Source organism: Rissa tridactyla, chromosome 22, assembly GCF_028500815.1.
Source record: "Rissa tridactyla isolate bRisTri1 chromosome 22, bRisTri1.patW.cur.20221130, whole genome shotgun sequence".
Lineage (NCBI taxonomy): Eukaryota > Metazoa > Chordata > Aves > Charadriiformes > Laridae > Rissa > Rissa tridactyla.
Genome location: NC_071487.1, coordinates 3,209,419 through 3,225,669, shown reverse-complemented (window position 1 = coordinate 3,225,669; position 16,251 = coordinate 3,209,419). Strand labels below are relative to the sequence as shown.

General features: G+C 52.5%; 1 protein-coding gene across 3 annotated transcripts; it reads left to right on the top strand.

Moving 5' to 3' along the window:
* Positions 1 to 3,207: 3,207 nt before the first annotated feature.
* LOC128900705 (hippocampus abundant transcript 1 protein-like) lies at positions 3,208 to 15,313 on the top strand. Of its 3 annotated transcripts, XM_054182153.1 has the most exons (12): positions 3,209 to 3,454; positions 5,819 to 5,914; positions 6,420 to 6,482; positions 7,597 to 7,724; positions 8,177 to 8,291; positions 8,775 to 8,993; positions 9,141 to 9,254; positions 9,727 to 9,798; positions 10,222 to 10,334; positions 10,467 to 10,564; positions 11,109 to 11,275; positions 11,364 to 15,313. In XM_054182153.1, exons 1-12 carry the CDS (start codon positions 3,371 to 3,373, stop codon positions 11,571 to 11,573), a joined length of 1,479 nt encoding a protein of 492 aa, XP_054038128.1. In that variant the 5' UTR covers positions 3,209 to 3,370; the 3' UTR covers positions 11,574 to 15,313. The 3 variants fall into 3 exon arrangements, with proteins under 3 accessions (XP_054038130.1, XP_054038128.1, XP_054038129.1); XM_054182154.1 differs by lacking the exons at positions 3,209 to 3,454; positions 5,819 to 5,914 and having other exon boundaries at positions 6,459 to 6,594; XM_054182155.1 differs by lacking the exons at positions 7,597 to 7,724; positions 8,177 to 8,291; positions 8,775 to 8,993 and having other exon boundaries at positions 3,208 to 3,454.
* The last annotated feature ends 938 nt before the right edge of the window (positions 15,314 to 16,251 follow it).

The following is a 16,251-nucleotide window of genomic DNA, read 5'->3' as shown; positions in this document are numbered from 1 at the left end:
GCTGCTGCTTTTTTCCAGTGGTTCGAAGGACTCAGCCCTGCTGCGGAGCCTGGTGCCAGCCCAAGGCATTGGCATCACCCACCGCGGGGCTCCGAGAGGGTCCCCCCCGGTGCAAGGTGGGCGCTGGGATGGTGTGGATGGAGCTGGGAATCCCCTTGGAAGCAGGCGGCGGGTGCAGCCCCCCATCCCTGCGGGTGATGCTCCAGCAGAGCCGGGGACCAAGCCCGGGGCCACCTCCGTGTTTGGGGTTCACCCTCTGGCGTTTTCAGGGCTTTCCAGGGATGTTTGGCAAGGGCTCCAGGCTGGCTGGGCACAAAGGGGCGAGGGGGCCACAGCCAAAACCTCCCCCCCCAGGCCAAAGCTGAGCCCACAGTTGCTCCACCACGCTGGTGCCCTGGGGACCCTCGCCTTCCCCCAGCCCACCCCAGCCCTGCGTCCCCTCCGTTAACACCGCGGGCTCTTTGCAGAGCAGAGGCGCTTGGCTCCGGCCCCCCCGAGGAAACCCAGCTCCCCGGCCCGCGGGGGCGATGCTGCTGCTCCCCCCACTCGCCAGCCGGCACAAACAGAACCGGAGCCTCCCCGGGGGCCGCCGTGCCCTGGGCAACGCGGCCGCCTTTGTCTTGCTTTCTCCTGGCCGTCTCCTGCTCCCTGGCAGGTGATGGGGGTGAAAGCCAGTAATTGCTCTAAGTGCGATCAATAAATCACAGTAATAGAATTACATCTGCTGTTGCCATATTAGGAACCGCTTCTCTGCTCTCTCCTCTCTCCTTTGTTTTGTTTTTAAACCGCCGCAGAGCACTGGAACGAGTTGGGCGCCGATGGGGACCCGAGGTGGCTCCGGTGGGGACCCGGCCCTGGGCGCACGTCCCTGAGGGCGCTGGGGGTCAGCCCAAGGGAAGGCGCCAGGTCCCCGGGGAGGTCGTGGGTGTTTTACTCCCCGCCAGCGTGGGCACCCCGCGGCGTGGGGCCAGGCCCCGCTGCCCTGGCGCAGGGCAGCAGCGTGTTTGCCTGCTGCCCTGGGGAGATGGAGCCGCTCCATCCCCTCCTGCACAAGTCCTCGGAGGCCGGGGGTTATTTTCATCTCATTTGCAGCCGGTCTCGGGCTCTGGAGAGTTAGCTTCACATCAAGGGCTTTCCCCCGTCTGCTTTTAATCGTTACTTAAAGGAAAGTCTCCGTGAATAGAGTCCGGATCGCAGCCTCAGGCGCTCTGTGGGCAGGGGGGAGTCCCGCAGCCTTTTCTCACCCCACCAGCTCCCTCCCAACGTGGTTTCAGCTGGGATGGGGTTGACTTTCTTGCTAGCAGCTGGTGTGGTGCTACGGCTTGGGTTTGGGATGGGAATAGTGTCAGTAAAACACTATTCAGTTGGTTTTGGTTGTCACTAAGCAGTCAAGGCCTTTTCTGCTCCGCACCCCACCAGTGAGCAGGCCAAGGGGGGGCACAAGAACGGCCGCTGATGGCTCCTCCTGTGTCCTGCTTGGTCCCTGCAGCCCGGAGAGCCGTCCCGGGGGAGGCAGAGCCTTGGCCAGCCCTCCTCACAGCCGCTCTGCTCCAGCATCCCCAGCGCTGCTTTCGCCGACCTGCCGTGCTGGGCTGGTTTGGGCTGGGGTACAGTTAATTTTCTTCACAGGAGCTGGTGTGGGGCTGCGCGAGGGATTTGTGCTGGAAACAATGGGGGTGGTACAGGGATGTTTTAGTTATTGCTTCCGCTCCTTACCCTGCCAGTGAGCCGGTTAGAGGGGCACAAGGAGTCAGGAGGGGACACTGCTGGGACAGCTGACTCTGACTGACCAAAGGGACATTCCATGCCACGAAGATGATCCGAGGGCTGGAGCCCCTCTGCTGTGGGGACAGGCTGAGAGAGCTGGGGGGGTTCAGCCTGGGGAAGAGAAGGCTCCGGGGAGACCTTCCAGCCCCTTCCAGTCCCTAAAGGGGGCCTACAGGAGGATGGGGAGGGACTCTGGGTCAGGGAGTGTAATGACAGGACGAGGGGGAACGGTTTCAAACTGAAGGAGGGGAGATTTAGATTGGATATTAGGAAGAAACTCTTTGCTGTGAGGGCGGTGAGGCCCTGGCCCAGGTTGCCCAGAGAAGCTGTGGCTGCCCCATCCCTGGAGGGGTTCAAGGCCAGGTTGGCCGGGGCTTGGAGCAGCCTGGGCTGGTGGGAGGTGTCCCTGCCCAGGGCAGGGGGTTGGAACTAGATGGTCTTTAAGGTCCCTTCCCACCCAAACCATTCTGTGATATGACATCACGCTCAGTATATAAAGCTGGGGGAGAAAAAGGAAAGGAGGGAACGTTGGGAGCGATGCCTTTTGTCTTCCCGAGCAACACCTGATGAAGCATGGCTTTCCTGGAGATGGCTGGACATCCACCTGCCGATGGGGAGCAGGGAATGAATCCCTTGTTTTGCTTTGCTGGTGCACGTAGCTTTTGCTCCATCCATTAAACTGCCTTTATCTCCATCCACAAGTTTTTGGGTGGTTTTTTTTCCCCTCACTTTTACCCTCCCAATTCTCTCGCCCACCCCACCAGAGGGTTGTGACCAAGCACCCGCGTGGTCCTGCTCACCGGCTGGGGTGAAACCACAACATCCCGTCCCCGCAGACCGAGACCCTCCCACCCCACCCATTTTGCCTAATTAAACTCAGCCTAATTAAACCTCCTCACATCCCCGGCACCGCATTAGAACCATCACCAAGTCCTCTCCAATCCACGAAGGATTAATTAAGGAGACGAGAACGCGTGTGTGCAAGCACCGAGCGGCTCACCGGGGATAGCGGGGGCAGCCGGGCCCGGGGCTGGAGGGGCCCGGCACGGCCGAACAGCACGTTCGGCCGTGCCGGGCCCCTCCAGCCCCGGGCCCGGCTGCCCTCTCCCCGTCTCCCCTTAGGCACCAGGCTCGGGGAAAAGGCCAGGATCCTCCCAGGCCACCGGCCTCCACCGGGGCCTAGGCCGGTACCCTGAAGCGGGCGGCGGTAGAGGACCAGTGAAGGACCGGAGTATCCCATGATGCTCCGCGCCGCCCCCGGCGGAAGAAGACTCCGCGCGGCGTCGTTCGCCCGCCCCCTCCTCCCCTCTTAACCAATCAGAGGTCAAATCAGCCGGCCAGGAGGAGGAGAGCAGCCAATAGGGAGTGAGGAGCTCGACGCCGGAAGTTCTCGTCAGCGCCGTTGTCCGGGCAACGGGGTGGGGCCTGCGGGCGGGCCGCCCTCCGCCGCCGCCCTCGCCCGGCAGCCCCGGGCCCGGCGCTCCCCCGCCCGGTGCGGGTCCGGGTCCGGGCCCGGGCTCGGTCTGCGCGGCCCGGCCCGGCCCGCCTCAGGGAGGATGGGGCAGCCGCCGAGACCGGCGAACGGCAGCGGCCCGTCGGCGCCATGACCGGCGAGAAGAAGAAGAAGAAGCGGCTCAACCGCAGCGTCCTGCTGGCCAAGAAGATCGTTATCCGGGACGGGGCCGGCGTGAGCGCGGGGACGGCGAGGGGGGAGGCGCGGGAGCGTGCGGGGTGGCAAGCGGGGCCGGGGCTGAGCGCCCCGGGCGGCGGGGGCCCGGGTGGGGCGTGGGGCGGCAGGGGGCTGAGCGGGGCCGGGGCTGTGGCGTGGGGCCGGCGGTCTGGCGGGGCCGGGCCTGGGGTGAGGTGTGTCCCCTCAGTCCCCTCTCCCCTTCTCCGGGCTGGCGGGGGCACCTGCTCTTGTCCTGTCCCGGGGCCTGGCCGCCGTGCCGGTAGAGCACCCTTGCCCCAGGGCTCCCCTCAGGCTCGAGCCTGTGGCCGCCGCTCTCCAGGCGGGCTTCTGGAAGGATTTGCTGGGTGCCGGTGTTCACTGGTCGTGAGATGTCAATGCTGATGTTTAATATTCGTTTTGAGGGTGACAAACTATCTTCAGATCCCTGTGAAATATTTACTTCCAGGAGAGGAGCTCTTTGCTGCGGGGGAAGAGCTGCAGAGGCTCCAGACAGTGCGGGCGACAGCGTCGTGCCTGAACCCAGACAGCTTTGAAGTGGGCGCACCTGAGATTATGATGGTTGTGGGTTCTTTCCCTCTGGGGCTGCTGTCCGGAGGGACAGCAGTTCTGGCCGTGAGGTGCTGCCTGTCCTGCCCCGAAGCAGCAGCGCAGTGGGGTGACTGTGAGCTCCCAGCTCCCCTGAGTTGTTCAGGGAGGCTCAGGCAGTAAGATGGTCGATAAGTGGAAGGAGTAACGCTAAGCTGTGAGCAGGTCAGATCTAGACCTACTCTGTAAAGCAAGATTGGCTGATAATTTTGTTGCCAGTCATGTGGTAGAAATGTTTTAACTGCTTGGGAGGATAGAAAGGGGGATGATGAGAAGGGGCCGCTCTGTGGAGCGAGGTGGGTAATGATAGCTGTACTCTTAATTACTGGCTTGGGGCTTCTCCCTTTGCTGCAAAACATTATCTCATTTGTGTGCAATAAAACTGAATTATTTTAATGACCGTTTTCCCCTCCGCTAGGGTGCCTCTGGTGTTGATGCTGTTGATTTCTTTTTTAGCAGACTTAGCCTGTCTGCGGGAGACAGTTTTAATAGAGTCTGTGAACGCAAACAGTATTTCAGCAGAATAACGTCTCTCGCTGCCTTCTCTTGTATTTCAAATAACTTACAGGTGTATTAGTTATCTGAAATGCAGTATTATTCTGTTAAAACCTGGAAGGATGTGACTGGGTAAAAGATTGCTCTTCCCATGCCACGTTTCTTGAATTCCTGTCCCAGAGAATCTGTCAGTAGCAAGTGCTGGAGGCAGGGTCTTGATACAGATGCATCTTTGGTCTGGTCCATTAAATGATTTCTGTCACAGGAGCACAGTGTATAATTGTTAGTCAGCTGTGAGGAATTAATCTCTTAGCCTGGAAGAAATGCCTGTGGACTTGATGTTTCCTGTACCAAATCCCATATCCCTTTGGATTTGAGATTTGTGCAGCTGATGGAAGTTTTTTTTAACTTCTGGATACTCTTCAAGCCATTGAAGCCGTCTAAATTGCTGGGATTGCAGACATTTCAGGTGGTTTTATTAAAAATGCATCAGGGCTGGACTACGCTTCTTGGTGAGTTCATATCATGTGGTTTGCTAATAAAAGAAATGGGTTCTGGTGGAAAAACATATTGTGCTACTCGGTGTTTGGCCTGTGCGGTTCCCTGATGTAATTCAGCTGAAACTTTTGTGCTTTCCTCCTGTTCCTTGTGATTTGTTTTCCTTGTGAGCTCGTGACTTTGCACGTGTGTTCTGCATGGCAGGGGAAAACCTCCTGGGCTGGCAGTTGAGATTTGGCACTTGGAAAAGGGACAGAACGAGCACTGCCCTGAAAGCGCCACCAGAAACCTTTACAGAAAGAAAGATAAGCAAGGCCTTGAGGTGTGGGGGTTTTTAACGGCTGATCTAAGGACTGTGCCTTTCCCACCGTGCTGGGTAGATGGAGTTGGCGCTGAGGAGTAGAATCGCCTTCCCAAACTCCCAGAGTCTTTTCTGGGATCTTGCATGTACTGCTGTGAAAATATTTAGAAAATTGAGGCATTTCATTTCAAAGTCGTTAAGGTGAGGATTGAAAGGATGGTACGGCCGGCAACATTTAGAGAAAGTGTAATGGTATCAAAGATATTAGTTCTTGGAGAAGAAAATCAAAAACGGTTAGCTTTGTAGGAGAGGCACGTGTTGGTGGGCCCCGGATGGAGGCGCTGCAGCAGGAGCTCACCTGCACCAGGCAGCAGTGAATCACCCTGGGCCAGAGTTGAGATTTCAGCACCCAACCACACGTCTCGGATCTATCGCAGATCAGGATACGAGTATTGTTTGACTTACGGAGCTCTGTTTTGCAGCGACAGGGGATTGGAGAGCCCAGTGTGTACCATGCCGTGGTGGTCATTTTCCTGGAGTTCTTTGCCTGGGGGCTGCTGACCACGCCGATGCTAACGGTGAGTGAGTCTCCCTGGGGAATAATCCTGGCTCTGGTAGACTAGAGCTCCCCTTGGGCTGGTGAGGGAAGAGATCTGAACATCAGCTTTGCAATTTATTATGGAGTTGGGCAATTATTTTGAAATGTAATGTATGAAGTATGAAATGCAAATCAAAAGATACAGACAGTACAAAAAGGGGAGAGAATAAAAAATTATCTGGTAATATGAAAAAAAAAACAAAACAGAGGGAAATCAGATGGGGCAGGGATGGAGAAAGGCATGTTTCAGATTATCTTAGCTTTGCCCAAGCTGCTGGAATAATTTATAGGCCTGGGAAGCGTTAAAGAAAGAGGCTGCCAATGTTGGAGAGAGGAGGTAGAGCTCCTCACGTAGGTACAGCAGTGGCGTTTTCCCTGGTGTGCTCTTCCAGGCATCTGTCTGTCAGGTGCTGGTGGAAATTAATGGAAATTTTGCAAAAGCTGCTAGCTCTGGTTTTTGTTGGCTTTTTTTTTTTTCCCCCTAGGTGTTACACCAGACTTTTCCTCAGCATACGTTCCTGATGAATGGCCTGATTCATGGAGTCAAAGTAAGGAATATTCCTCCTGGGCTTTCATTGAAATCCGCGATCAGTGCAAGGAGTGGCAAGCCATTATAATCTGTGTCAATTGCTGATGTCAACCAGTATTGGACAGAAAAAGGTTCATATTTCGGTTTGGGGTGCTCATTGGCACAGCTAAAGCAAAATGGAGAAATGACAGAGCATAGAAATTGTGTAGCTGACCTTACTGAGCAGTATTAACTAGGTGCTGCTTGTCAGCATGGGTTTGGGGCTATAACAGCTGTGTGTTTCAGCTGAAAATATTCTAATCATCATGAGATCAGCCCTGTAACTGTATTCTGGAGCGTAACAAAATAAAAAATCAACGACATCTGAACTTATCAACAACAGAATTTGAAACTAAGCGGGCCTCAGTGGGCTCTGCCCAGGCAGAAGCAGGGGAATATGCTGTGGCGCGGTGAGTTTGGCCGAGACCAGCATTCCCAGAGCAGAATTGGAGGCAACTGTAGCAAACAACCAGTAGCCATGTGTTCTGACTCGGGAAAGCAGATTGTTAGGCCCTGGCTCGGGCAAGAGGATCTCAAAAAATGGCCCCCAAAAAGGTTTGCCTTGACGTGAGTTGGGCACTCCCAAATACACTTAAGGGCTCTTCCCTGCCCGTCTTGGGTTGGAAAGACATTGAAAGGCATTGAATAATTTTATTTGTGCTTAATGGCCTTGGCATCTGGTCGGGTCTGTCTTGTCTCCATCTAGAAGAGAAAGCTTTCCCTAGAACTGCGGTGGATGTTAATGTGATGGAGCTGTGCCAACATCTTTTTGGGTGCTGGCAGGGCAGCCCCTGCCGCACAGAGGCGCCTGGGGAGAGCACGGCTGCAGGCAGAGCAGTTGCAGAGAACGGGCAGTAATTGGAATATTTAGCAGCACGTAGCCGGTTGAGGATGTTGTTGGGGTTTTTCCTCCCTAAAAGGATGAACAGTTTAACAAACTGTTATGTTTTGGTAATATTGCCTGCTTGTAGAAAATAGGAATGGGTTATCTCCTTGTATTTTTATCTTTAGATGATGCTGTCAAAAGCTCTTGCTATCAACAATCACAATTTGACTGAGGGATTTCTCTCTGTCGTCCTGTCTGTCTTTCTCAGGGTCTGCTTTCTTTTCTAAGTGCCCCCCTGATTGGTGCTCTCTCTGATGTCTGGGGCAGGAAATCCTTCCTCCTCCTCACTGTCTTCTTCACCTGTGCGCCAATTCCCCTTATGAAGATCAGTCCGTGGTGAGTTTACTCTTGTTATAACCGTGGGGTTCTGAGGAGAGTGAGGCTGAACGATAGGGGATTTGCGGGTGTTACATCTGAGGATGAGATGGAAGAGTCCGTCCAGTGGAGAAGGATGCTCAGCCTAGAGACTAATTTACTTGTCTGGTTCTACCAGAGGGTTCAGTGTCAGAAGAAAGTCTGTCTTTCCTCTCCTGTTGCCTGTTCTCCTGATAGGTGCGTTATCACTATTAGGGCATGTTGATGTTTCCTTCCTGTGTGGGGAAAAGAAGCGATAAAACTCCGTGGGCCACCAGACTGAAGCTCGGTGTTCTGAGCTCTTTCTGGTGCAATGAAGTAGGATGGACTAGAAGGAAGAATAAGGGAGAGGTTCTAATTCAGCCGCTGCGGGCTACCGTGTGCTCTTACTACTCTAACTACTCTAACTCTGCCTTTGGCAATGCCTGTTTCAGGTGGTATTTTGCTGTCATTTCCATGTCTGGAGTCTTTGCTGTCACCTTTTCTGTGATTTTTGCCTACGTTGCTGATATCACACAGGAGCATGAACGCAGCACGGCGTATGGCTTGGTAAGGGGCTGAATGACTGGCTTGTCTCTTGTAAGAAATATTTGGGGCTCTGCAGGCAGGAGAGGTATAAAATTAGGGTGGGAGACTAATTGACAAGCTTGAGAGAGTGTCAGTGAAAAAATGATCTGCACTTCACTAATAATACAGTCTCCTGTTTGTTCTTCTGTTTGTGATTTAGCACCGAGGGAGAGGGCTAATTTTCGTGTGATCTCAATACTGGCTGTGTTGTGGCTTAGCCTTTAAACAAGCCCGGTTTGTGACCTTCTTTGCAGCAGGAAAGGGGCAGAATTGTTAGGTTACCTTTAATTTCCCTTTGCTAGAACTTAGCCTAGATTGCACCAGGAGAACTTGGTGGCCTTTCTGTCTAAGGAATCCCTGTCCACCTGGATTAGCTCCATCAAAGATGGCAAAACCCTTGGGTTACTCTAGAGGAGAAAACAGGCTCTAGGAAGAAGAGGCTGTATTAATGTTTTATGCTTCCAGGTGTCAGCCACGTTTGCTGCTAGTCTGGTCACAAGCCCAGCAATTGGTGCATACCTTTCCCAAGCCTACGGCGATACGTTGGTGGTTGTGCTAGCGTCAGGCGTTGCTTTGCTGGATATTGGTTTCATCCTGCTGGCTGTGCCGGAGTCTCTGCCAGAAGAGATGCGTCCGGTCTCTTGGGGAGCTCCAATCTCTTGGGAACAAGCAGACCCGTTTGCTGTAAGAAAATCTTGTTGCTGTTTTTCTGCATGCTGTTAATGCTTATATTTACTTTAGTTCTGCTAATTTCTCTCAAAAGGGATATTTAATGATATTAACCCATTTTTTAAAAATTCTTCTTTCATTCCTCACCCTCCTTCCCTACAGTCCTTGCGGAAAGTGGGTCAGGATTCTACAGTGCTGCTCATCTGTATCACCGTCTTTCTCTCCTACCTTCCTGAAGCCGGCCAGTACTCCAGCTTTTTCCTCTACCTGCGACAGGTCAGTCTCTGGCGATGAGGGGAGGCTCTGAACGCAGCAAATCCCAGCCTACAAATGTTGTCTTAGTTGCACGTCCTGAGGAAGCTAGTCTCGGCCAATAGCTTAGTAAAGTTGAAGCTATAAGAAACAGGGACTTGTTCTAGCTTTCCTAAAAATGTGGGAGCCTGGCAACCACTCTGTAGGCGTTGCCAGGACCCTTTCTTGGCTTCCTGCTGGTGGTCTGCCTCTCCACCCTGTCCCTGCCGCTCTCGGGCGTTTAAGGTGAGCCCAGTGATTTAAAGCTGTTTTTTCAGCCAGAGAAAAATCTTCCATTTTATTTCTGTGTCGGCAGGGAGGTAGTGGAAGGTACGGCTGATTAATGTCTAAGTAGCTGATAAGCAATGTCAGTAAACATTAGTGACACCGACGGAGTGGCTTTTCTTGTATGGTACAAATCTCTTGCCTGAAAAGTCCCTCTTTGGTGTTTTCACAGGTCATTGGTTTTTCCTCGGAGACTGTGGCAGCTTTTATTGGTGTAGTTGGAATTCTCTCTATACTGGCTCAGGTGAGAAGCAATTTCTGTCATGGCTCTAGCAGTCTGATTATAAGAATGTCCAAAATTTCTGATAATCAGGGCCAGTGAGTTGTTAGAGTCCCTGTGGCCACACAGACATCATCAGACCCCTGCACGGCTACCTGCAGTCCCTCTTTGTTGTCTTTTGAATGCAGCTGTTGTTTGCTGCGTAACAAACTGTGGTGAACCGTGGGGTGGCCCCGTGTTACTCTGTAAAACACCATTGATTGTGCTCTGATTGCTGTGGCCAGGGATGTGCTGGTTTCTAACACAACGTTATGAGAGTGGAGGACAGCATGTGCGTGATAGCTTGTCTCACAGCAGCACGAGTTCCCTCGGATTCCCATCCTCTTGTTTCCAGTGCTGTCATCTTTCTTTGCACTTAACTTTGAAAGCACGTGTTTTTCTTTCCAGACAGTAGTGTTGGGAATTCTCATGCGTTCGATAGGAAATAAAAACACCATCCTGTTGGGACTGGGCTTCCAGATCCTGCAGCTTGCCTGGTACGGCTTTGGGTCACAGCCTTGGTAAGAGTTTGTCCCCGTTTGTTTCCCCTCCACGGTGGCTCTGTGGCGGGGGGAGATGCTGCCCTGCCACACTGCTAGTCTGGGCTGGCCCTCGGCAGCCTGTCTCATAACTGCTGCCTCTTTCTCTCCAAGGATGATGTGGGCAGCCGGAGCTGTGGCTGCCATGTCCAGCATCACCTTCCCAGCCATCAGTGCCATGGTGTCTAGGAACGCAGACCCCGACCAACAGGGTGAGTCTCTCGGGGATTTGTCTGACGGGCGAGTTCATCCAGCAGGCGCTTGAGTTGGCGCACGGTCGAGTTCTCAGCATCGGTGGTGGAGGGGTGGGCAGGAACATCTCTGCCAACTGTGGAGCATCGCTTTAGTCATAACAGTATTGACACTCTTGCTTTGGGAGGGAATTCTTAAATTATGGACGTAGGTGTTCAGTGTTGCCTGCCTGAGGTAGAGGAGACTGCTGCTTAATTGTTTGCCTGCTTCGTGGTTTGACCCTGAGTCCTCAGACTTGGCTGCCTTAAATTCCAGTTCAGAAATGGTTGCTTGATGTGCCCAAGCGCAATTTATTCTCCAAAGTAGCAAGCCCAGCATTACTGATTTTTTGCAAATCCTGATCCTGAGCGAAGCTAATCGCCAGCTAGCCACTTCGTCTGTAGGGCATCTGTTAATCCAGATTGGAATGTTTCATTCTGTCTTTAAATATGTAAGCATCCATGAGTAAAACGAGTTTCTTCAGAAAGCTGGAGGCGTATCTTCCTGTCTTTGCTCTGTCCTCAGGTGTGGTGCAGGGGATGATCACTGGAATTCGGGGTCTGTGTAACGGCCTGGGGCCAGCGCTCTATGGCTTTGTCTTCTATCTCTTCCACGTGGAGCTGAATGAAATGGCTGAGGTGGAAACTTTGGGTAAAGCCTCCAAACCCAACATGGCCAACCCTACGGATGAGGTAATCTGTTCAGCTTTGTCGTTCCGTTTGCCGGGCTGCTTCTGTCCTTGCACTTGAGCATTAATCATTCCTCTGTTTCTCCCTACAGAGCAGCATTATCCCAGGGCCTCCATTCCTGTTTGGGGCTTGTTCAGTCCTGCTGTCGCTCCTGGTGGCCTTGTTCATTCCAGAACACAACCTTGCACTGAGATCAGGCAGCCACAAGAAGCACAGTAATGGAGCGCAGACCCATGCCCACAGCCCGCAGGCCGGAGGAGCGGAAGGCAAGGAGCCGCTGCTGGAGGACAGCAGCGTGTGAGGTTGGGGAGAAGGACCTGGCTTGTGTCTCAACTCCAGAGCAAGGATGGACTCAGCCAGTGGGAGTTCGGGTGGGGGGAAAGAAGAAACGAGGTAACAGACTGTACCACTAACAGCTAATGAGAAGGGACAGAGTTTCCCTTCAAGCCAAATATACCCAGCAGGGGGCAAAAATGGAATTGTATCACCTGGTGCTGACGGAAAGGGGAGATCCTGAACTGCTCCACGGGAAGGGATAGTTCTTTAAAGCAAACCTGCCCTTGTGTGAGAATACTGAACTTCGTGGTGTGACCTGCCAAATACTCAACTCGCCAGTGAAAAATTCAGGAGCTAGCGTTGTTTTTGTTCTGATGTGGACTAACTGAGTTGCCAGCCAGAGTAAAACAAGGCGTCTGTTACGTGCCCCGTCCCCTCGTATAATTGGTACTTGCTACCGGTCCCGTCACAGCCCGGCTGGCTGCCAGTGGCCCTGGGACAGCCCGGACGCTGGCTGCACAGCCTGCGCCGAGACACCGAGGAAAAACTGTGCGTGTTCGAAGAAGCGATAGTGTAGTCACCTGGGAGCGGCTCCTCGCTGCTAGAGGATCTGATGAATTTGTCCATTCTGGCCCAAGTGAAACTTAGACCAAAAAAAATAAAAAGAAATAATCTACTGACTTCATGTTGTGCTGAAGATAAGAAAAATTAAGAAGTAAAGTTGCAACTGACACAAGGGAGAATGGGCAGATGAGAGAAGGGCAACTACAGGAATTACAAATGCTTAGATGGTCAACATTTGTATTTCTGTTTGTTTTTTCTTCTTGTGGTACGCTGATGTAACATTTGTCTGTCGCTACCTCCATAGGTAGTAGGTAGAAGGATTTTTCAGAATTCTTTTTCTGGAACTGTAAGGGTTGTTTAGAAAATACAGTTCCCTGAGAGGCTGCAGAAACAACTGAACTCTGCTAAGCACTTTGGTAAAGAGCGGTTTCCTGAGAGAAAGGTCAAAGAAATAGCTGTTTATCTTGAGCACTTTTTATAAAGCATGCTGATTTTTCCCCGGGCTCTTGCCGTCTGATATTAAAACCAGATAATGACTGTAGCTTGTTTTTTCTCAGTCCAGTAGATCCTGATGGCGATGATTGCAATTGATTTGAACTTACAGGTTTGGGTTCCGTGTAGCGTTTCTGAGCCTGCTGTGAAGGCTTTCGTTTTGTTGAAAAATGGAATTGCAGGCTGTGCCGCAGGGTTCGGCTCTGGTTAGAAAGAGCAGCAGATACTTGAAGTTGAGTGTTGTGAAAGAGGCAAAGACGAAACGTATAGGGAACGCTTGGTTGTTTATAGATACGTAGAGATGTGGCAGAGGGCAGGAAACAATTGTTCTCATTTTGAGTAAGATCAAAATGAAGGCATTGAGCAATCACTGGGGAAGTAAAGACCAAACTGGGAACACTTAAGAAATTAGTTGTCCAGGGAATCGAGGGTTCAATGGCCAAAACTAGTCCTGTCTCAGAGCGGGGTTTCTGCGGCAGCTGTTGTTCTCTGGCTGGGATCCCGTCGCTGTGGGTTTGGGACGGTAACTTAGAGCAGAAGGGCCAAAGGGAGGGAGTGCTGTCACTTGATGTCTCGGGTCTTTGCAAACGGGTGATCGTGGCGGATGCCGTGCCTGCGCTGCAGGGGCTGCAAATGCCGTTTGCCTCTGGGTTTGATGGAAAACACCAACTGGATGATGCTGGAGAGCTTGGTCCCTGACCTGCTCCCGGTCCCTGGCTCTGCCCTGGCAGCGCAGCTCGTCTCGCTCCGGGGACATGGGGGGACCTGAGCTCCGGGGTGTGCTCAGCGTCCGACCTCTGCGGTGCGCTCTCAGCGCGAGGGCTGGTTCCTGCTCACTTTGGGCAGATGGAGAGCTGCGGTTTCGTGTAGGTCTCCCTAACGCCCGTCAGGTATTAACAGCTTGGAACCACTGCCTGCCTGGACTGGTCTGAACTAATAACGCAATGTCTGTTTACCAGTTTTCTGGACCAGTTAGTTATTGGAGGTGGACATTTAAGTGAAATAATTCCTAGTTTGTTTTGCGTTAATCCGGCCTGGTGCCCAGATCCTGTAATCAGAACTGTAAGAGTAGATTAATTGGCCGTGCAGAGGGCGGCCGCCTCGGACTCTGAGGGTTTGCTGATGCGGATCTAATGCAGGACTGGAGCACAAAGTCTGTGACCTGCGGTGACTCCAGTTTTCCCCAGCTCATTGTGGTGATGCTCCAAATTCCCAAACGTTACCGGGATGGTCTGCACCGTGCGTGCACAGCAGACTCCTTTCCTGAAGGAAATCCAGTCACTTAAACTTCCAGGCAGCAGCCCCAACTCTGTATTGCTCACAAAAATGCCTTTTTTAGACTGGAACTTTACCAAGTACATCTGTGATTAATTTATTTTCACTGTATTGAAATGACCTGAAGTAGGTTTGTCCCTCACACACAAACGAAACGAAACTCCGAATCGTTACCTCCTTCACACTGAGGCACTTGGAGCTTCACGGGTAGAATATAGTGGAACGTTACAAAAAAAGACGAGCATAATTTATATGATATAAAGTATATAGAGATATATTTTTTAAAGTTCTTTCCTTTATTGAATAGTTTATTGAAACCGATGTGTTTCTAGTCCCGTTGCCTCTTGCCGCCGCTGCTGCCTGCGGCGTCTCGCCCTCTCCTGCCCTTCAGACGGCGGAATTACCCGGGCCAGCTTTCCTCTTCGGTTCCCGTCCGTCACGATGCGACACCCGAAATTCCAGCGACGCAGACATCCCCCAGCTCATGCTGGCCCAGGGAGCTGGCCCTGGGACCCGCTCTGGGAACGGGGCTCCCCGTGTCACTCGTCCCCGGCGCCGGGAGCAGGCAGGGCTCCTTTCCAAGGGTTTGGAATTGCTCTCACCCGGGTCACGGGGGGCTTCGGCCTCCGGTAACTCCCCTCCCCATTGGCGTAGGGATGCGACCCACCCACCGTTCTGCCTTTACGTGACAGCAGGGCTTGGGCCAAGCGGTGACGGAGGTGAAATTACCGGACCTGAATGACGAATGTCTCATTCTGAAGGGCCGGTAATTCTGCAGCATCCCACGTGGAGACTGGAAAATCTGTACGGAGTGTTCAGCTAGTTTTGCCAATTTTTGTTACTTTCTATGAAAACGGAACTTTTTTTTAAAAGAGCCTTTTCTTAAAATCCCCCTTGATCGGCTGTGGGTGTAGTGCCTGAACCTGGCGGTTTAACATCACTATTCCTAGAATTCGTCTGCGGGTCGGTAACAGCAACGCCCCGAACATAAGGCAAAAATTGGCTTAATTGCCCTTCGGCAGCTCCAGTACAATGGCAGCAGCTCCAGCGAGTTTAAACTGATCTTGTCGCGTTAAAAAAACCCTGCGTTAAACCATTGCTTTCTCTTTTGCCATTACTTTTGCAAACTAGTAACTTTGGACTTTGCTGTTTTGGGGTTTTTTTTTTATTCTTTTCTCTGCACTTGAACGTCTGCTCACAACTCGGGTTATCGTTAGGAAGGGGGGGCGGGTGGCAAGCCCACGTTCTCTGCAGAATGGCGGTACTTCTGCTCTCTCAAAGTTTACTATTGCGTGCATTTCTGTATATCTTTTTTTTTTTTTTTTTAAGCTAACGATTAAATGTATTTATTTCAGTTCCAGTTGTGTTCAGAACTGGCTAATCTCTCCCTCTGATAGATTATTTATTAAACTGCTGCTTTCCTGTTGTGTTGAAGTTCTCTGTCCTTGTCCTTCTCCCACCTGCGTTACGGCTTCCCCGTCGTGCCCCGAATCCACCCTTGGAAATGGTGCCGAAGAGGTTGTTACAAGAGACCACGCTGCAGGCCTTGTAAATTGGCCTCCTGTCTCGAACGGGCACAAGTTGGCGAGTTATTTCTACCAATCCCTTAAAACGAGAGTATTGTAGAGCACAAAGTGCTTGGCGCTTTCCCCCTCGATCCTAAAATAGCTATCCAGGTTTCCACCGGAGTATTAAAATAGCAGGACCTCAACGGCTTGAACTTCTTTAAGGGCTGCCAAGATGCTGAGGGCACTGGAACACCTCTCTGATGAGGAAAGGCTGAGGGATTTGGGGCTCTTCAGGCTGGAAAAAAGAAGACTGAGGGGGATCTTATCAACGCTGATAAGTACTGAAAGGGGGGGTGTCAGGAGGATGGGGCCAGGCTCTTCTCAGTGGTGCCCGGGGACAGGACAAGGGGTAACGGGCACAAACTTGCCCATGGGAAGTTCCATCTCAAGACGAGGAGGAACTTCTTTGCTGTGAGGGTGGCAGAGCCCTGGCACAGGCTGCCCAGAGAGGTGGGGGAGTCTCCGTCTCTGGAGACATCCCAACCCCGCCTGGACGCGTTCCTGTGCCACCTGCTGTGGGTGACCCTGCTGTGGCCGGGGGTTGGAGGAGATGATCTCCAGAGGTCCCTGCCAACCCCGACATTCTGTGAGTCTGTGATGAACTGGTGCTGGGGCATAAATGGTTTTGAGCCCTGACCCCACGGCTCCTGGCGGGGCCAAGTGCTTGGGGGCGAAGAGGCTGTTTTGGGGCAGTTTGTGCAGGGCAACAATTAACAGTATCAACGGCCAAGTAGGGAGCAGCGAAACGCTGTGGAGGAGCGAGTGGTCCCTCGCTGCTGCGTGTGGCGGGGCAGCGCACCGGGT

Excerpts from the sequence above, each read along its gene's own strand:
- LOC128900705 (XM_054182153.1), top strand. The coding sequence starts at position 3,371 with ATGACCGGCGAGAAGAAGAAGAAGAAGCGGCTCAACCGCAGCGTCCTG. Across the intron at positions 7,725-8,176 it reads CTTATGAAGATCAGTCCGTG|GTGGTATTTTGCTGTCATTT; the intron begins GTGAGTTTACTC and ends TGCCTGTTTCAG. Across the intron at positions 10,335-10,466 it reads GGCTTTGGGTCACAGCCTTG|GATGATGTGGGCAGCCGGAG; the intron begins GTAAGAGTTTGT and ends TTTCTCTCCAAG.